This window comes from Lissotriton helveticus, chromosome 5_1 (assembly GCF_964261635.1).
Source record: "Lissotriton helveticus chromosome 5_1, aLisHel1.1, whole genome shotgun sequence".
Taxonomy (NCBI): Eukaryota; Metazoa; Chordata; class Amphibia; order Caudata; family Salamandridae; genus Lissotriton; species Lissotriton helveticus.
The window spans coordinates 317,303,842-317,324,899 of record NC_136065.1 but is presented as its reverse complement, the minus strand read 5'-3'; the positions used below and the strand labels follow the sequence as shown (position 1 = coordinate 317,324,899).

Genomic DNA, 21,058 nt, shown 5'->3' with positions numbered 1-21,058 from the left:
CACACTAGAGGGATTGCTCCAACACAAGCAAGAAACAATTCCTCCACCCTCCTCTACCCCAACACCCACGAGTGAGGCGTTATCCCAAAACAGACTTAGGAAGCCTTTCTAGCTACCAGAGCAGAAAGACTTAGAAATGCTCTGCAGCTGGACAATTTGACAAAAGTGCTTCTCATTAACAAGGTGGAATCACTTTAGAAGAAACAACTAAATGCCTACGAGTCCACCATGTCAATGTAACATGGCAGACAATTAGGCATTTCTTTTAAATAAATACAATGTTGGGAGTGTCATTCTTTATGTCTGCTAGAGATGGCCATGCTGAGCACGGTAGACCCAGGTACAACTTTAGCAGCCCAGTGATACATACAACAAACCTCTGACGCTTTGGAGCTAGTGAGCCCGTGCCATTAAGAGTTTTCCAGGGGTGGAGCTGAATCATTAGTATTCAAATGTCAGCATCCTCACCACACCTCCACATCTGAGGGAAACACGATGAGCGAGGATGGGTATCGGCTAGGTTTTGGCAGATTTCCCAATACTGCACTCCTCTACCTGACCTCCTATCAAAGCCCTCTACAGCATCATTATACACTGGTGGAAACAAGGACAAGAGTACACTCACCCTTCCACGCTCCACCTCTTTGGTCGTCATGACAATGACATGCGTGCCTTCCTGGTACACCATGTTCCAAAAGTCACTGACCGTGTTCTGTAAGCAGCCCTGCGTGGCAATATATACCTTGGCCTGGTCTGTACTCTTGTCATCTTCAGGGGCAACCTGTAAACAACAAGTAGAATGTAGAGGGCTATCTGACAGGAAGCAAGAATGGAGATTCAACATGAAGAACCAAACAGGAACTGACTGCCACTAAGGGGCATGGTTAAAGTGGGAGCAAATGTCAAAGTGGATTGGAAGCAGAAGGTACAGTACAGGGTTATGGATGATAACCATGCATATGGTTGAGCTGTGAGGCAGCCAGTGTGAGCAAGCAAAGTTTAAGAGCACAGACTGAGGGGAGTAAGTGTAAGATGTAGAAAGGGAGAGGTGGAGCCCAAACAGAAACCTGGAGAATTGTGTTCTAACAAATACTACACAATAAAAAACAATATATATATATATATATATATATATATATATATATATATATATATATATATATGTGTGTACATTATAAAACTCAAATGAGCAAAAAGTAATACAGGCTATGAAGAGGTGCAGGAGGCTCGAAAAAGTGGCAGAGCTTTGTCTGGGTGAGAGGAATGCTGCAGTAGGGATGATGCAGTTCCATAATGATGTGTAGTAGCAAAGCTGTGAGACCGCAGGTCGTAAGTAAGGTGCATCGGAAGAACAGCATGTCTATTCCTCTACTATTAAAACAGGTACTGGTACAGGTGCTGCTGGAAGTCTACAGCACAATGCAATGGTTAAAGAGAATACCCAAATGAATTGGGGAGGGGGGCACTTACTTTTGCACAAACTCTTTAAGCTTAAGCATTTTGTTTAACTACTATGCCTACTTAGCGCCCACGTACCCGGATGTAGTTGGCGTTTATATAGTCCGAGCCTGGCACACTCGCATCAGCATCTTGAAGTGTCACCCGTGTTGTGTCAACTATGAAGAAAGAAACCTTGTTAAATTACCAGGATTTTAATACTCCTAATAATGTCTTGTTTTACGTCATCTGGCCTAGAGTCCCACAAGGCATGTGAAATACGTTGGACCATAATGTTGTTTAAAATATTTTGCACCATATGGAAATAAGGACACATTTATCGGATAAGACCTTTTATGGTGAGAAATGTTCTCTAGGAAAAACGCAGTAGGAAAGGTAAGTTCAATTTTATGGGGTAAGATTAGAAGTCAAGAAGGTAGATTTGGCTGTCCTTTCCAAAAGAGTCTTAAAGGTTTCAGCGCTCCGTCCATCATCTCCTTGCGTTTGCCCTAAGTTGGCAGGGTATGCCCAGATGTGGGTCCCTTGCTCACTTTGCCACTGGATTCAAGCTAGTCTGGCTGATGAGGGCTGTTAGCCCGAAACCCACCCCAGGATGCTTGTTTCTGGTCCAGGAAAGACAAGGCTTGGCAGTTCGGGCTGGACTGTTCCCATGAGGAATAGGGTCAAGACTGATTTGCATATAGCTGTGTCTGAACTGGGGTGGCGTAGTGAGCTAAAGAATGATGATGGATTCAACCCAGATCTGTGACTGGGGGTGAGAGTCTGAAAAGTTACAGCTCTCCGTCCATCATCTCCTTGTGTTTGCTTTCCAAAAGAAAAACATATCTTTAGATAGTTTACATAATGCAGTGCCTTATCAAAGGAGAAAAGGAAGTGGACATATAACATTTGCAAACAAGGTGGTTTGATAAAGGGCGATCATTTGTTGCTTTATGAGAGGCACTGATTTTACCATGTAAAGAAATAGCAGCCCGGCTTGAATTAGCCACTGGATATTTACCAAACAGGTCAAGAAGGCACACTACAGTTCTCTAGAACTTTACAACAACTTTTAAACTGAGATGGTATGGATAGAAATGGAGTAACAACTGTGTGGCTCCAATCAGGTAACCTAGCACCTACCATAAATAGACTAAGTTTCCTGATTTTGAGAGAGGGTTTTGTGGATAGAGGTCTAAAGTTTTGGCCACTTGAAGTCATACAGGTAGCCTACCCATTTTTGGGAGCACTGATGGACATTACCGTTACTGACTTACAAGTCAAGCTGACCATGTAGGAGAGACGTGTCTTAGGTTAAAGTCTTACACAAATGGTAATGAGTGAGGTTCCCTTTGAAACAAGTTTTTCCACTGGCTTGAGCAGCACTGTAACAGGCACTACTTAGATCCTGGTAAATTTTTTTTATAAAGTGACATATTTGAGAACTGTTCTGCATCTTAGTTTACAAAATAAATGGAAGGATGCTCCCCCATCTCTCAATCCTGCATGAAGAGAACGGTAGTTCTCCATGGGGAAGGTACCCCTGCAAATTGCCACTCATGGATCTTGTCACTTCTAGGAGGAACGAATGATTCTGCTCAGAGGAAAAAGCATTCCAAAGAGCACGTAAGGCAAGTAGATGCGCAAAGATTTTTCAACTCACAGGGCAGGATGTTCTTGTATCTGTTTTTCGTCTTGTTCTCGGTTCTTTGGCCATCCTTTCGGGGATACAAAAGCTTGCACTCCTGTTGTTGCAGCATCTACAAGTAGAAGAGCAGGTATCAAGTAGGAATGTAGACTGGTGTAACCAGGACCTAACAGAGGCCATTGCAAAACAAAAGAAAGGATTAATTAACTGTTGTACCCCTTTGTTGTACGAAAATATCAGTTTAAACAAAACTATGTTTGGTTTCCGTCCTACAGAAAAAGCAGACTGCTAGTTACGCTATTCATTCTGTTTGGCCATTAATTACTTAGTATAATACTGAAAACATGAGGTTGGATACAAAATGGGTGAAAAACCTGTGTAAAAAAAAAAACACACACACACAATTCAAGCTGGGTAGATCAAGGACTTTCCTAAACCAAGCCTCTGTGATAAACCAGAACCCCCGAATCCTCCCTCATCAGACAATTTCAGGCAGTTCTGGAGCCGTGAAAAGCATTTACAAACAAAGCGGGTTACAGGAATTGCCAAACGACTATTGCCTACACAATTCTGAATGCAGGGCAAGTGAGGGAATTTCTTGCAGATCACCAACTATCTGACCTAGACTATTCGACTTAGTACTATGTGCTACTGCTTAACCACCTCCCCCTCCACCCCACCACCATCTCTTCAGATGTATTTTTGAAACAAGAAGAGCTGGAATACCTTTTACAATTGAAAAGCAAATTACAATTTTGGAGAGCCCGGTCCATTTATGGGCCATTTCTGTACCATGCACTTCCAGCAATTCAACTGTGGCCAGTTTCTTTTCTCTGCAAAGGGGATCCAAAATCAATTTGCAGTATACATTGACCAAGGCTTTTAATTTTTCTTTGGGTCACACTTCAGTGCTGTTTTTATATGCTAGCTTGCTAGCACGGGTTCCTGGTACAGGGAAAGCAAGACCTGTAAAACTCCAGTGGTCAACAGCCAATGCATGTGCAAGGCATCACCTGGGTGAAATTGATAGGCATCCTTGGTCTTTTCTTAAGTGACCCACTGTAAGTTGAAAGATTCCGACAGCCATGAACCCTCTCCACTTCAGAGTACAAAAACACCCACAGGTGCTCGCCCTCAATGGAGTATTCGGCCCTCTCCCTACAAGTAGGTGGTTAGCGGAAACATTAGTACAAACAGCTATTCAGGCCTGATGATGGTGCATTCTGTGCCCTGCTCTTGTACAGCTATCTACATTTTCTCAATATTTGACTTGGAGGTGCCAAAGACTTCCCAGCTGGCAAAACATGAAAGGATCCCCCTGATGTGCACATGGTTACTTACAGTATAGGTTCCATCTTTCATATGCAGGTGGTGGTGAATCTTGTGGTTATGCTGAAGTTGGTCACTTCAACTTGCACTGCATATGTGAGATTCACCGTGCCAAGCTGATAGCATGTCCGCTGTGACAAGTGGATGGAAGTCTTGCCCACATTCTGAAAGTCACAATTATACGGAGTGTATCTGAGCAGCTTCAGACTTTAAGCCACCTGAATATTAGGCGTTATTTTGGACATGGCAATGGTGGGTATTCTATTCATGGGTTGACAGGGAATTCTGTGGATCAGGAACAAGCTACTACTTGAACTGAGGTGAGAGGACAATGAACGGTTCCTTAAAAAGCATTAGAAAACTAGCTGTCTGCTTATTATCCATGCCTCATCATTTTCCTGATCCAACTGCAGCCTCTGGAATGATGCAAAGAGTCTAACAGTTTGTATCTATTTTAACCAATGAAATCACTCACTTGAATGAACCCAAGCATGTTCACTTCAATCTTCTTTCTAAGTTGTTCTTCAGATGTGGGAGAAATCAAGAGCACACTGAGTGTCATGAAGCCCCTCATGTTTTGTGTTCTGTACTGTGGCCCTGATCTCAGCAATGAGCCTTCAAAAGCATCCCCCTTTTGCTTAGTCATCTTCAGTATCTTGTGCTTCAACAGAGTTTAGCACCTTCCTAGCCCTGACATTACTCATGAAGCCACGTCCAAAACACACAAGGGGTGTCAACCTTATATTTAGATGCCAAATAGCCACATGGACCACGGTACATTTGCGGACAGCTCCATAGCAGACGATTAATTTTGACACCCCCCCCCTCCCAAATACATGCTGGAGAAGATTAGATTATAGTTTAATGCTTGAGGTGAAAATTCGGTTTTGTTTTAAAACCGATGGTACAAAAAAGTACATGTAGCAGAAAAATTGTATATGGGCCCCTTTATTCATGGCTATCTATATCCTGATAGATAGTAGCTGTCTGTTCCCTCGGAGCACTGGGAGCCCTAAAGTTTATTCTGCATACAAGCTCAGCAAGACCCTAAGTTGGGTACTCATTTCTTGAAATTCTTTTTGACTTGAGGGGGTCTACATTCAAAGCCAATATCTTTGTTATTTTAGAATGCAAGCGTAATTTCTTTGGAGGCTTCACTACTGGGATGAGCATTAGTTTTGACAGAGATGCATCGGAGTCCAATTCATGGATGCGTTTGAAAGGGTTTGACACCAATGTGGTACTTATAGTGCAACTTTTTTGGGTGACAGTACATGCAGACTTTTGCAAGGGCTGAGCCATTTCTTTGCTTGCCAGTGACAGTTTTAGCATTTTAAACCCAAAGGTGGTTCTGATGTAGTTTCTTAGGAAATTAAGGTACGGCACATACGATAAAATCTTCAGGTGTCTGCATACTTTGAAGGCATCTGATCAGAAGGATTGGTGCCTTTGGGCCCTCTAGAATGTGATCTTCACTAGGGTCACCGGAATGCATTTTCTAAATAAGAAGGGCATATGCAATAGTTATCCCATTTTAGACTTGAAATCCTCGAATGTTACATCATGATTACCCATCAGCTTCGACTCGGCATCCTCAGCCAACACTAGCTTCCAGACACTGTGCCCTAAGCCCAAAGCCTCCATCTTCAGCGTGCAGCGTCATCAGCTGAAATTTACATAAAGTCTCAGTTTTCTTTGATGGTCCCTTAGAAGGCCATGGTTACAAACTTGATGCTCGACTAACCAAGTTTACTTTCAATTAGAAGAGCAATAAATAAAAGGACCATTTTCCCTGGATCAAGGAGACTTCATTCTCGGGACTTCCAAATCATGGACAAATTGTTAACATTTCAGTACAGCTTGCCATGAAAAATTAATGTATCTTTCTTTCCATGCGTCTGCTACATCAATACTGTAATTTGATTTGTTCTTTCTATAACTTCCCTCAGAAAATTATCTGCTCTGTGCAAGTGTGACTCAACATGCTGGATTAAAAAGACTTCTTGAGAAGACAGCAAGCATGAAGAAAGGTGGGAAAATATTTCAGAGTAATAAAGGAGCCTCTATACAAAACTCTCTATTGACTCCGTCCTACACCATGACCCATTTTACGAGTAAAATACTTGCATTTTTTACCCAACTAAAAAATGCAGAGTAGTGAGAGTACACACAACATGGCAATCTAGACTAAAATCTAGCTGCTAAAATGATTTACCAAGGATCATGCTATATATGGTCTACTGTTGAAGTCATGATTAGAACCTAATTTCTGGGTTCCAGTAGTGAATCCTAGATCATATCTCCTCCAGTGACCACATATCACTGCCACTAGCTTCTATCAACTGGTTTTACTTTTAAAATGCATTAAGAGATGCAGGTCCTAGCATATGAAAATAAAAACATACCATATGGAACCTTTTTTAAATGTCAAGATTAGGTGGAAAGTAAGGGATGTTCTTGAAGAGCAGGACACTTAATGCACACGTTTGAAGGCTGAGACCTGGGTTCCTATACGTCAGAGTACAGCAATGTTCTACTTTTGGCTGGTGTATATTAGCTGTGTATTGTGAACTGCATCCATATCGGAGGCAGATTTTCTGCTGAACGAGTGGGTAGAACTAGAGCAGCTTAGTTACACGTATTTCTGCCTCAGCCTGCAGATTTTTGTTTAGGCTGTGTCGTCCTCTCCTTTCCCTGCTCCATCAGCTAGATGGTGACTTTCTGGAACATAGCTGTGTCTTGGTGTCTCAAAGGTATCACCAATGCCGAGTAGCCTTTGGTGGCTTAATTTCACAACCATTCAGGCAGAACTTTCCTACATCTCTCTTTAATCCAGCTGCAAAAGAAGAGACCACCACCGACATTAAGCATCTTCCAGGAGTTTGACACACTGACCAATCAAACTCACTCCTGTGTCTCAAAGTAGTTTATGCTGACTGCAGCAAAGGGCAGACCAGCTTTCACATTTTAGGAAATACTGTAGAACGGTTCACATTTGCCTGAGATGTAAAATAGAGCTTTCTATAGACTAGAAGCCAAATTTAACAATTTTCATCTCTTAAGAATAATTTTGGATATTTTCAATACAAACTGTAGACAATTGGAGAGGAACCGTATATTCTTGGTTTACGTTTTCAGTTTGCTTCTATATGAACTAGTGATTGTAAACACTTCACTCAGTAACCTGGTCACTGCAATCCCTCACCTTCTAACCGACTTGCTTTAGGAAAGTAATAACCTACTCAGTATATTCATATACTAATACATTCAATTAAAACAAAATCAGAATAATACATTCTAACCAATTCATCACCCACTCACAAACCAATTTAACTAGTTTGCATTTCTGCCAAAACAATTAACTCACCAAACCCTACGCAACAAACAAGCGCATTCTCAGCAATTTATTTGTGTGCCTTTCGACAAATATAAAGCCGTGCAAACACCAAGACCAATGTGTGCCTTACAACTACCCACGCAAATGATTTACCACCACACAAACATCAACCAACGTGTTGGGTGCCCACCTCTGCCAGAAGCTAGTCCAATGATTGAGTGTCAGGCTGTGTCACCAAGTGTAACATCTGTGGACAGTCCAAATCTCAGTTATCCACAACTTAATAGTACCACCGGCGAAGCTCGGTTTCACAGAATTCATGTGATAGAGAACTTAACGATCTAGGGTATCTACACCTTCTCAGGCATCAGCTGAGACTCACTCTTGTCAGAGAAGTTGTGCTAGAACATTCATACCTCAAACTCTTCCCAGAATCCCTGTTTGGCCTTTTCCGTGTTGTCTGCCATCTTGTTCAATTCTTTGACTCGGTTTTCGATGTTCGCAGCATTGATCCTAGTGGTATTGAATGGCTAGAAAGATTGTGAAAAAAGACCAATCAGATTTGGTGGAAAGATCATGCAACAACAGCAACCAGAGTTAATGTTTATGTTTAGGCAATTTTTAGAGCGCGCAAATACCCAGGGGTGTCTCGGCGCTTAACTGAACAGCTAATGACTATGGCAGATTTTAATGTGGGAACAGCCAGGTTTTTAATCTCTTCCTAAAACTAAGGAGAGTAGGGGCCGTTTTGATGGTGAGAGGGAGTGAATTCCATAGTCTGGCTGCGGAAATCACAAAACATCTGTCACCCCAGTTGGCTTTCCTTGTGCGTTGGACATACAGCAATTTTGCCGAAGATGAACGAAGAGTTCTGAGATTTTCAGGAGGATGAAAGGCGTCTTTGAGAAACTGCGGTCCTAAATTGTTGATGGATTTGTATGCAATGCACAGTGCTTTAAATTTTGTACGGCTTTTAATAGGAAGCCAGTGAAGCTGTCGGAGGTACGGGGTGATGGAAGTGAACTTAGGAATGCCCAGTAGAATTCTGGCTGAGGCGTTCTGTACTGATTGGAGCTTTTTAAGGACGTTTTCTTGTGCATTGAGGAGAAGGGCATTGCAGTAATCAGTTCTAGCAAAGATGAGGGTACTTATCAAAGTTTTACCAGATGAGGTAGGAAGATATGGGAGAAGCTTCTTGATCTTCTTCAATGTGAAGAAGGAAGTAGAGACTACTGAGTTGACGTGGTGCGTGAAAAGCAATCTATCGTCAAAGATCACTCCAAGGTTCCGAACCTTGGTGACAGGTTCTGGTGGTGGTCCCATCTAATCAGGCCACCACCGGGGAGACCATACAGGTTCCAGTTTCCCGAATGTCATCACCTCTGTCTTTTCAGAGTTCAGTTTAAGACAGTTTGATGACATCCAGGAACTGATAGCGAGCATTCCCTCCTGAAAATTTGCCGCAACTGTAGGTCTATCATTATGAACAGATAGAACCAGTTGGGTGTCATCGGCATAGGTGGTAAGATGAATGCCGTAGGATTTGATTACCCTCGCCAAGTCCGACACATAGATATTAAATAAGGTCGGACTTAGCGAGGAACCGTGCGGTACTCCGCATGGAAAGGAAAAATTGTTAGATGTGAAAGAGCCTAATTTTACGGCCTGTGATCGATTTTCCAAAAAGGAGGCAAGAAGTTCTTTGGCCTTATTCTGAATGCCGATTGTTGAGACCCGGTCGATCAATATAGCATGATCGACCGTGTCGAAAGCTGCCGATAGATCGAGCAATATTAAAATTGCCGCACCACCTTTGTCCAATGTCATCCTTATTTCATCAGCTGCTTTTATTAAGGCTGTTTCGGTTCCGTCTCCCTGCCTAAATCCAAATTGGGTATCATCCAGCAGGTTGTTTTCGTCAATGAATTTGGAGAGTTGTATATTCATGACCTTTTCGAATATCTTTGCAGGGAAGGGAAGACATGCAATAGGTCTATAGCTGGATGGGGAGGAGGGGTCGAGAGTGTTGTTTTTTTTAAAAGTGGCTTAATGATGGCCTTTTTCCAAACAGTGGGATAAGAGCCAGTTGTAAACATGGTATTGCAAATGTTGGTTAAAGCAGGGGAAATGGCCTCCGGAATTTGATTAAGAATAGAAGGTGGACATGGGTCCAGGGGTGATCCTGATTTAATACTGGAGATTAGGTGGGAGACTTGTTCCTCCGAAACGGAAGTGAAGTTGCAAAAAGGTGGAACATTAATGGCTGACGATTGTTTAGGTGTACTGATCAAAGAGGACTTATGCAGAAAGGCTGAATAGATGGTTGTAACTTTATCCATAAAAAAATCTGCAAGAGAGTTGCAGAGGGCCTGAGACGTGTCAGGAGGGGGAACAGAGGGATTCGACAGATGATTGACCACTTGGAATAATTTTCTTGCGGAGTTTTGAACTTTGTTGATTTGGGAAGTATAGTAAGGGGTCTTTTCCAAGGTAATGAGATTTTTGTATGTAGATAAGGCGCCTTTATATGAGGTCTTATCTGTAGGATTATAGTGCCTGCGCCAATGCCTCTCCAAATTCCTACAATGTTGTCTTTGTAGGCGTAGGGACTCAGTGAACCAAGGGGCAGAAGGGGATTTTCTATTGCGTTGAGAGGTTTTAGAAGGTGCCAGTTTGGAACATGCTATGTCCAGAATTTCAAGGTAATTGCTGGAGGCCAGTGATGGATCTTGTTCCATAGTATTAATGCCCTCTGTCAGCATAGATGTAAGCTGATCCCTATCAATGTTTTTCCAGTCTCGTGTTGTAATAGGGGAAGAAGGTCCACGTTGAGGTGGCAAGGATTTGATTTTAATAGAAAAACAAACTGTTAAATGATCTGTCCAGATCAGAGGAATAGATGGGGAAATTAAAATGTCGGGATTGTTGGTAAATATCCCATCCAGGGTGTGACCTGCTATATGTGTCGGATGGTGGATGATCTGATGAAGTCCTACTGTCAAGAGATCACTAATGAGGGCATTCGTGTTGTTGTCACTTGTGGATTCTAAATGAGTTAAAATCTCCTAAAATGGTGCATTGAGGAGTTCCAGCTGTGACTTCAATTAGGTTGTTGAGACAGTTAAAGAAGCTAGGTCTAGGACCTGGAGGGCGGTAGAGTAAGGTGCCTGTAAAAGATTGATTGCCTGAAAGGCTAATAGAAAAGGAAAATGCCTCACAATCTTTGTAGTTGAGGTCTGTAATTTTTACTGTATAGAGGTTTCTGTAGATGATGGCTATACCACCACCCTTTTATTTGGTTCTATCCAATCTGTGGACGCAGTAGTTTTCAGGAAGGGCTGCTTTAAAGTCAGGGCCAGACGAGTCATCACCCCAGGTTTCCGTGATAAACAATAAGTCAAGGTTATGAGACACAGTAAACTCTAGAATGTCGAGTTTGTGTTTTGGGAGTGAGCGAACGTTTATTAAAGCAGCAAGAACCTGCTTATTGGTATTCGTGGAGGGAATCTGATTAGTACAGGTAGGACATTTAAATGGACCTATCATTGGGTTTGTATATGTAAGTTGAGGTAAAGGATGCGGTAAGTTAGCTGAAGGATTAACTGCTAGTAGTTGAGAGGAAGTATATCTGATTGAGATAGGCGGGAGTGGGCCTGGGGGGATGGCCCTAGGCCCGGTCTTGGCGCGGTCTCGGCGCAGACGGGCTTGCCTTAGGCGCGCAAACGGCGCGCCCGCTGCGCTTGCCCGCTGAGTGTCCGGTAAATGCACATGATTTATAGGGGAAGTGACCAGGGGAAAAGGGGTGTGGCCAACAGTAGTGGGTGTGGCCTTGGGAATCCCAGGGAATGGCGTCAAGGAGATAGATTGTATAACGCGGCAGCGATAAATCGGCTGCGCGGGAAGATGACGGTGAGTGCAAAATACAAATTATAAGTGCCCAGGGAGAGCGATTCAAGGTTTAAAAACACAGTTTTCACAACAATTATTAAAATCTGCCTACAATCGGTCTCCCGGCTTCTGCCTCAGGAGAAACTGTATCAGAGTTGCGCTTGCAATCAGCGCATTAAGTAGTGATGGCGGTAGAGGGGGCGTGGCCAACAGTAGGGGGCGTGGCCTTGGGAATCCCAGGGAATGGCGTCAAGGAGATAAGATTGTATACCGCGGCAGCGATAAATCGGCTGCGCGGGAAGATGACGGTGAGTGTAAAATACAAATTATAAGTGCCCAGGGAGAGCGATTCAAGGTTTAAAAAAACAGTGGCTCAAGCGGGCCACTAAGCTGGAATAATGAATATGCTACTTACCAGTATGCATCTGTTCTTGGCATGTAGGGCTGCTAACATTCATATCTTAGCATTAGATCGCCGCCTAGTGTTGGGCTCGGATGATCGCACATTGTTGTCCTGGAAGAGTCTTCGAAGTATCCTGAGATAGGTGGCTCCTCCCCTGGACTACAGTGCGCATGGGCATCGGCTCCATCCCCAGATTGTTTTTCGCCATTGTGGCAGAAGATGGAGTGAAAAGTGTAAAGGATGTCCATGCTAATGAATAAATACAATAGTATATCTGCAGCTGCGACAGGCACCGGGGAGGAGGGCGGGCGATATGAATGTTAGCAGCCCTACATGCCAAGAACAGATGCATACTGGTAAGTAGCATATTCAGTTCGAGGCATGTGGGCTGCTAAATTCATATCTTAGCATAGAATACATAGCAGTCCCTCCATCAGCGGCGGTTGCCCGTGCCAGCTGCAGAAACCTGAAAAAGTGTTTTCAGAACAGCCTGTCCTACAGCAGCTTGCTGCTTGGAATGCACATCAACACAGTAGTGTTTTGTAAAGGTATGTGGTGTAACCCACGTGGCTGCTCTGCAAATATCCTCTAAAGGAATGTTCCCTAGGAAAGCCATGGATGCCCCCAGTTTGCGTGTGGAGTGCGCTCTGGGGGGTATTGTTAAAGTGCGCTTGGCTTTTTGATAACATATCTGGATGCACTTAACAATCCATCTGGCTATCCCCGCTTTGGAAATCGGGTTGCCTTTGTGTTGTGGTGCGAAGGCAACAAAGAGTTGTTGTGTTTTCCTAAAGGGTTGTGTTCTGTCTATGTAGTACATCAACGCCCTCCGTACATCTAAGGTATGGAGCATTCTTTCCGCCACCGTTTGAGGGTTTTGAAAGAATGCTGGTAAGTCAATAGTTTGGTTTAGATGAAACTGTGACACCACCTTCGGAAGGAATTTGGGGTTAGTCCGTAGCACTACCCTGTTTGGCTGAATTTGAATGAATGGCTCTTGGATTGTGAGCGCCTGCAGCTCACTGACACGCCTCAGAGACGTAATAGCTACAAGGAAAGCTACTTTCCACGTAAGGAACTGGAGTTCACACGAGTGCAGTGGCTCAAATGGTGGTCCCATCAGTCTGGTGAGAACGACATTGAGGTTCCACACCGGAGCTAGCGGTGTTCTTGGGGGAATGACTCGTTTCAGACCTTCAAGGAAGGCTTTAATGGCGGGCACTCTGAAGACAGAGAGGTGCTGCCTGTTTTGAAGATAAGCCGCTATGGCGGATAGATGTATCCGAATGGAAGTGTACGCTAGATTGCACTTGTAAAGATGCAACAGATAGCAGATGATGTTGGGGATAGATGCATCTAGCGGGTTGATGTCATTGGCTGTACAGTAAATGACAAAACGCTTCCACTTTGCAGCATAGCATGCTCTAGTAGTTGGCTTCCTTGCCTCCTTGATGATGTTCATGCATTCCGGAGGTAGGTTAAGGTATCCAAACTCTAGGACTTCAGGAGCCAGATCGCCAGGTTGAGCTGTTGCGGATCTGGATGCTGAATTTCTCCATGGTTCTGCGTCAAAAGACTGGGCGTGAGGCGCAGTCTTTGATGCGGCACCACTGAGAGTTCGAGGAACGTGGTGTACCAAGCCTGGCGCGCCCACGTTGGAGCAACTAGGATGAGAGTCATCTCGTACTGCCTTAGCTTTCTTGCGACCAGCGGTATTAGAGGGGCTGGCGGAAAAGCGTACGCAAATTTGCCTGACCAGTTCATCCATATCGCATTCCCCTGCGACTGTGGGTGAGGGAACCTGGCGGCAAAGTGTCGGCATTTTGCGTTCTCTTTTGTGGCAAACAGGTCTATCTCCGGATGACCCCACTGCTGGAAGTACGGGTGGAGGACAGATGGGTGTAACTCCCACTCGTGCATTTGATGGCTGTACCTGCTGAGCAGATCCGCCATCTGATTGTCCTTTCCTGGGAGGTGTTCTGCCATGAGGAAAATGTTCCTCTGAATGGCCCACTTCCACATGCTCTGAGCCAGATGAGACAGCTGTGGCGAGTGGGTGCCTCCCTGCTTTTGAATGTAGTACATCGCGGTCATGTTGTCCGTCCGGACTAGCACGACCTTGTTGCACAGATGTACAATGAAGGACTTGAGCGCCATGAAGATTGCCATCAGTTCCAGATAGTTGATGTGCATCTTCTGTTGCTGCGTCGTCCATAGTCCCTGCACTGTGTAAGTGAGCAGATGAGCTCCCCATCCCTGGAGAGATGCGTCCGTTGTCAGGACAATCTGAGGCACAGGCTCTTGGAACAGTCGGCCCTTGCAAAGGTTGTGTGGAGTCCACCAATGCAGAGAGTCGTATGCCCGACTGGTAACCAACACTAGGTCTGTCAATTGCCCACGAGCCTGTGTCCACTGATTCGCTAAGCACTCCTGGAGCGGGCGCATATGTAGCCGTGCGTGAGGGACTATGAAGATGCAGGAGGCCATCATGCCTATCAACTGCATGAACACTCTCGCTGGAAGCGAGTGTTGTGGCCTGAACTTTTGGATCAGAGACTGCATGCTGTCTATCCTGACTTGGTTTGGCTGAGCCATGGCCGTCAGGGTGTTGATCGTCGCACCTAGGAACTGCCGGACATGTGCTGGTTGTAGATGCGACTTTGGGTAGTTCAGCGAGAAACCCAGATTGTGAAGAAGGTGAATTGTAGCCGACATGTCCGCGGCGCACTGTTGCTCCGACTTGGCTTGCACGAGCCAGTCGTCTAGGTAGGGGTAGACATGGATGTTCTGCCTCCTGAGGTGCGCTGCTACTGTCGCCAGACACTTGGTAAACACCCTTGGGGCTGTGGTGACTCCGAAGGGTAGCACCTTGAACTGGTAATGCTTGCCTTGAATAGTGAACCCAAGGTATTTCCTGTGGGACGGGTGTAGTGGAATGTGGAAATAAGCATCCTTGAGATCTAAGGTTGCTAAGAAGTCCCCTTGGTTCAGCAAGGGAAGAATCTGTTGGAGAGTGAGCATGTGGAAATGTTCTGATAGTATGTACAGGTTGAGGGGACGTAGATCTAGAATGGGTCTGAGAGATCCGTCCTTCTTCGGAATAAGGAAGTACAGGGAATACACCCCTGTACCTTCTTCTCCCACCGGCACGAGCTCGATTGCGCCTTTTTGCAGCATCACCACTACCTCCTGCTGCAATAAGAGCAAGTGCTCTGCGGACATAGGTCTTTGCCTTGGCGGGATGTTGGGTGGAGTGGATTTCAACTCTAGGCAATAACCATACTGGATTAGTTGTCGCACCCACCTGTCTGTGGTGATGTTTTTCCAGACGGGCAGGAACTGCTGCAGTCTCCCCCCGACGGGTGTTAAGTGGTCGGGGGGCAGTGACAGAGAGTCACTGTTTGCTTGGGGTAGAGGAGCGGGAGCTGTTGTTTCCTCTGCCGCGACCTCTGTTGCTGTTGTTTCTGTAACCTCCCTTGTTCTGTTTCGTGAACGAGGATTGTGCTCCACCTTTTGAGAACTGAGATTGCTGACCCATTTGTCCTCTGGTGACTCCGCGTGCACCTGAGCGACGAAAATTGCTGCCACGAAACTGTTGTGACTGTAGGGCCCCCATGGACTTAGCAGTCTCTGTGTCCTTTTTTATTTTCTCTAGGGTGGTGTCAACATCTGGACCAAACAGACTATCAGGATTGACTGGCTGATTAAGAATGGTTGTCTGAATATCCTGTTTAAACCCTGAGATGCGTAGCCACGCCTGTCGTCTCAGCATAACGCTAGTGTTGATAGCTCTAGCAGCTGTGTCTGCTGCGTCAAGGGCACACTTGATAGCTGCGTTTGAGATTAGCTTCCCTTCCTCAATAAGCAGTTTAGTGCCTTCTTGGAACTGTGGAGGCAGGTGTTGTATAATCTGTTCTAGGGTGTCGTAGTGCGCCCTATCGTAACGCGCTAAGAGCGCCTGTGTATTGGCAATGCGCCAAAAGTTTGATGCCTGTGCAGCTACTCTTTTGCCCCCTGCCTCTAGCATTTTGGACTCCTTATCCGGGGGAGGAGCTTCACCCGTCGTCTGGGAGTTGGCACGTTTCCTGGCATTGGCGACCACAAGAGAGTCCAGTGGCAACTGTCCCCGAATGTATGCGGGGTCTGCAGGTGCAGGTCTGTACTTTTTTTCAATACGAGGGTTGACCACTCTCGCTCTTGTAGGCTCCTTAAATATGTCCCCAGCATGCTTGAGGACGCCTTTAAGCATAGGCAGTGTCTTTACTGTCCTTTCAGAGACTGAGAACGTGTCGAAAAGGAAGTCTTCCTCAACTGGGTCAGCATGCATGTCTACATCATGATTGGCTGCCGCCCTCTCGAGTAGTGCATGAAAACCTGCTGAGTCCTCAGTCGGGGATGCACGTGCATTAAAAAGTTGCGGGTCCTGCCCCACACCTTGGGTGTGCTGGTCACCAGTGTCATCATATGAATCCGGTTGTGCATACGGTTCATTGATAGGGAAATTGTACTGCTCGTCCTCGTCATACCCCTCACCCGCAGAGTGTTCTGGTGAGGGAGTAGGGCTCCGTCTCGGAGGAGGCTGGATTGGTTCCGTGAGGCCTGAGGCGTCAAGGGGCACCCTCTTCTTCTTCAGTGGGATGACATATGGGTCCACTGGCTCCGAAGTGATTTTCCTCTTGTAGAGGGTCAGTTTGCCTGTGTCAGCGTCGATGAAATGCTCTGAATCATCCTCTGATTCGAGTATCCGACGTGGAGGCGGGCCTGCCGGTGAAGAAATCACCTGTTTCGGTGCCGATTTGGTTGAAAAAGCTTTCGGCGCCTCCTTCGGCAGCAAAATAAATAGAAGTTTCCCAGAAGGCTTCGCTGGAGTGTCCTTTTGCGGCTGCGGCGATGGTATCGGAGCCGACGGGGCAAAGGCCTTCTCCCTGATTCTCTGTAGTGATTCGGCTATGGGGGACGCCTCACTCACAGTTTGTTTCGGCGCTGACGAGGATGGTATGATTTTTCCCTCGGATCCGACGTCTTTGTGGGCCTTGTGCGCTTTGGGCGCGGATCCCGTCTTCACCGGCTCCGATTCCTGGGTTCTGGGCGCAGACGTGCCAGACTTCGTTCCGTGTGCCTGCGTAGCCTCCTTGGAGCCGACTTTGGCGGGCTTGGACGGCGTCGTAGCCGTTGACCCGTGCCGACCATCCTTCTTAGAGGACCCCTCATCTGGCGTCGTTTTCGATTTTGCAGCGTCGGAATCGACGGACTTCTTCGACTTCTGCGGACCGGAGGTCGACGGAGTCGATGGGGTAGCGGGCACCGTCGTTTTCTTTGGCACGGCCGCCATCTTAGGGACACTCGAGTCCTTAAGTTTCAGTTTCGTTTTCGGGTCGGCCATTTTAGATGTTGTCGATCCCGATGGTTTCGGTTTCGAAACAGTCTGCTCAGCAAGTAAGTCCGTGGCCGGGCCCGAAGGCGGGGCTGTGGCTTGCGGCAACGGGTCTTGGGTAAGGCCGACAGGCGATCCCGTGACCCGGTCGGTATCCTCGTAACCTTCGGGGCAGAGCTCGTCCCCCGAGCTATCTGCCGCGGCCCCATATATCTCATCGTCGTCTCCTACCTCGTCGACGTATTCAAGGCCTTGACCCACGACTCCGTCGTCGTCTCCCGGATCCGCCTCGAACTCCGTCTCGGGTGGGGAGATTTGAAGATGATGACCCTGGTCCTCTTCTTCCTGTTCTCCGAAGATGTTCTCCGGATCCGGGGCCGTTTGTCTAGCTTCCATGCGCACCGCGCGCCGAAGCTTGAGAGTCTTCTTGGAGCGGAACTGCGCACAGGCCTTGCACTTGCCGTCGTCGTGGTCGGGCGAAAGGCATTTGTTACACACGGGGTGTAGATCGATGTGTGGGTACTTGGACCCACAAAGCGGGCAGTACTTAAACGGGCTCCGCTCCATGTCCGAAAAGTTTTGCAGTCGAGTCGCGATGAGAAGGCCTCAAAGTTCTGAGAGCGAAAGAAAACTCCGCTTATTCCGGCTCCAAGAGACGGAAGACTCGAGACCGTGCGCAGACAATACCGACGCAAAAAAATCGAGGCCTTTTGGCCGCTAAAAGGTATTTTTTCTCGGTTTCGACAGAAAGACGTCGAGACCACATCCGAACCCAATGGCGGAAAAAAACAATCTGGGGATGGAGCCGATGCCCATGCGCACTGTAGTCCAGGGGAGGAGCCACCTATCTCAGGATACTTCGAAGACTCTTCCAGGACAACAATGTGCGATCATCCGAGCCCAACACTAGGCGGCGATCTAATGCTAAGATATGAATTTAGCAGCCCACATGCCTCGAACAACATGGTTAAGTGTTAGCTAGTAGCATGAGAAGGATCCATCAGTGCTGCAGCGGACATGCTGGTTTTCTAGTGCAGACGTTTCAAGACTCTCCTGCTCTGCTATTGTTTATGTTGTACAATAAGAGATGGTTCTGTTTACCAGAGCTAACACTTCATGTAGTCAGAAAAAGAGGTAATCACTAAGAGAGTTGCCTTCTTTACAGGGAGACTATAAACCGCAGGAGAGCAGGAGGTGCTGTCCTAATGCGGACACAGCACAACAGGTTAGGGAGCTGCTTGCTCTTCCACTGCGGACGTCGTGGCATATTTCTCAATGGAGACAATGTACTTCCTATATGAACAGTTCAAACCAAGACTAGTGATTGTCCAAAATACTCAATGTAGACACTTCAGCACTAGCTTATGTGCTCTACTTCTGTTGTTTCTGTAGATCAGGACTATGCAAAGAGCAATCATGACCCAGACACCGGAGGGTAACACTATGGTTGCTGCTTTGTTTTCACTGCCTACACTGCATAGCTGGTCAGAGTTCTTCATCCGGTGCTTATACTGCAGAAGCAGGTCTTGGAGAGAGAATGACAGGGCAGTACTAGCAGAAGGGCTGATACTGTGCAGCAGGGGAGGATATATTCTTCAAATTAAAATAAATTGGGCTCTATCAACAGAGCGCAACAAGAGCATGTACAGTATATCCAGTACCTACGGTGTGCCACTTATGCCTTGTACAACATGTAAGAAGTGTCTCATGTACCTGTTTTAGATGGACCACGGCTCCAGATTTTTCTACCATTGGGTTTTTCTTGTAGTGCTCCACCAAGTCTGTTAGAGTGTCAAATCTCTCTCCCCCGCCAACGTCATACTTCCCATCCGGCTGTAGGACAGGAGGGCAAAGTAAAACAAAAGATCCCATTACACAGCCATCTCAATCACTGCTAATTAATGAACCCACATGTGACCACCTGGTGAAGTCCTAAACAAAAATCACCCGAATAAGAACAAATCAAGCCCACAAGGGGAACAACTACTTTTGGGTGAGCTACAAGCATGCTACTGTCTAGCGGAGACATTAACAAGGACCTATCTGGATCGTACAAGCTATGAAACTTTCTGTGCCTGACCAAGTACCATCTAGACAGAATCACACCCAAATATTTCTGTCTCCCTAAGACACTGAATCAAACTGCACAAATGGCACCAATATGGGTACTCTATGATTGGTCTATAATGAAAAGTGTGTATGATAGAAGCCAGGCTAATGGAGTGATGCCGCAGACACTACATCCCAGGAATGCAGGTAGAAAGGTTGAGGCCAATATAAACTATGATCTACTGCTTACCTGTATCGCTCACATTTTAGAGATCCTTCCCTAATACTCTTCTTACCAGTGATCTCACTTATTTTCTTATTCTGCCCACAGAAGGTCTACTACAAGGTCACTGCTGTCCCTGTCCAAGCGCACCTGAAACCGGATCATGACATGAGTGACACGTGGTTTGCGATCGCCATTCTCCATCTTTTCCTCGTTGGTCAGTACAGACAGTACGAAGTCTCCTGGTTTGCTCTGGCTCTCCCGCACCAAAAAACTACCCGGCTTCCCTTTCTCCGTGAGCAGCTTCTCAGCCTCTTTTCCGGAAAGGTGCCCATGGTACCACCTGGAAGACAAAGGAGATTTACTCAGCCAAGTGGCACATCGACAGGAGAATGCATTCAACCAGATGCCTTTTTTTACCTAGCAGAGACTGGGATTATTTTGTAATAAGCGCATCCTTTGCTGAAGTTGAGGCACTGGCATGCTAAATGCCAAGATGGGCAAATCTTTGAGACGACAACTAGTCATTGCTACTTCATGCAGGTTCACCTATCATTACCATTTATTTCCAGTTATCTGAATTTACTACTGCTCAAACTGCATTTGCAAAGTATTCTAGGGTAGGGGGAATCTTTACAAATAATTTGTTCCGACAGCTGCAGCCGATACCCTTGGTGGTAAGGAACGTACTTGCAGCTGTTGGTGAGAAATTAATTCGAATTAACCTTTAAACTAATCCATATTTACACATGCATATCTGAAACCAAGACCGATGAATAAGAGAAGTTACAGATGTTCCTTTCACAGAATTTGGAGCAGCTTGTGTTCAACCTTCAACAAGCATTGGATTCCCTGGAGGAAGTTCACTGTTCAGTGTGCTAAGAATGAGACATGAAGGGTAGGTGCAACTTCAGGTTTGATTCTAATAGGATGGGTTGTGCTTAAAAAGTATTAACACACTTACCTCTCATTACTTATGGTTTGTGACTGATATGGAACTAATAAAAAGCAAATCCATGGAACGCAGAACCAAATTATGCACTAACTGATAAAGAACAAACAATACTGAAACCTATTAAATAACATCGACATACAGAAAGTAGGCATCATTCCATTCTTATATCCGTCATCATTATTCATTATTCTCTGTGAAGCAGAAGAAATGAGAGCTCTGTCCTCGGACTAACTTCAGTTAATTGAACGCTACCATCCGTCAAACTTTTAACTTGTTTTTATTTAGAAAAACAAAATCCCTAAGTAGGATTTTGTTTTTGAATATAATATAATATAATATAATATATATATATATATATATATATATATATATATATATATATATATATATATATATATATATATATATTACCTAC

At 45.6% G+C, this 21,058-nt stretch overlaps 1 protein-coding gene across 3 annotated transcripts in view; it reads right to left on the bottom strand.

The window, feature by feature from the left end:
* Positions 1-21,058, bottom strand: part of LOC144754495 (tyrosine-protein phosphatase non-receptor type 11-like) — a 376,140-nt gene that overhangs the window by 100,186 nt on the left and 254,896 nt on the right. For all 3 annotated transcript variants that reach the window (XM_078642364.1, XM_078642361.1, XM_078642363.1), the window contains exons 4-9: positions 19,839-20,031; positions 19,130-19,249; positions 8,168-8,281; positions 3,101-3,197; positions 1,537-1,616; positions 626-781 (exon numbers count right to left, since the gene is read on the bottom strand). In XM_078642364.1, coding sequence (XP_078498490.1) covers positions 626-781; positions 1,537-1,616; positions 3,101-3,197; positions 8,168-8,281; positions 19,130-19,249; positions 19,839-20,031 — 760 coding nt within the window. The remainder of the gene's footprint in view (positions 1-625; positions 782-1,536; positions 1,617-3,100; positions 3,198-8,167; positions 8,282-19,129; positions 19,250-19,838; positions 20,032-21,058) is intronic.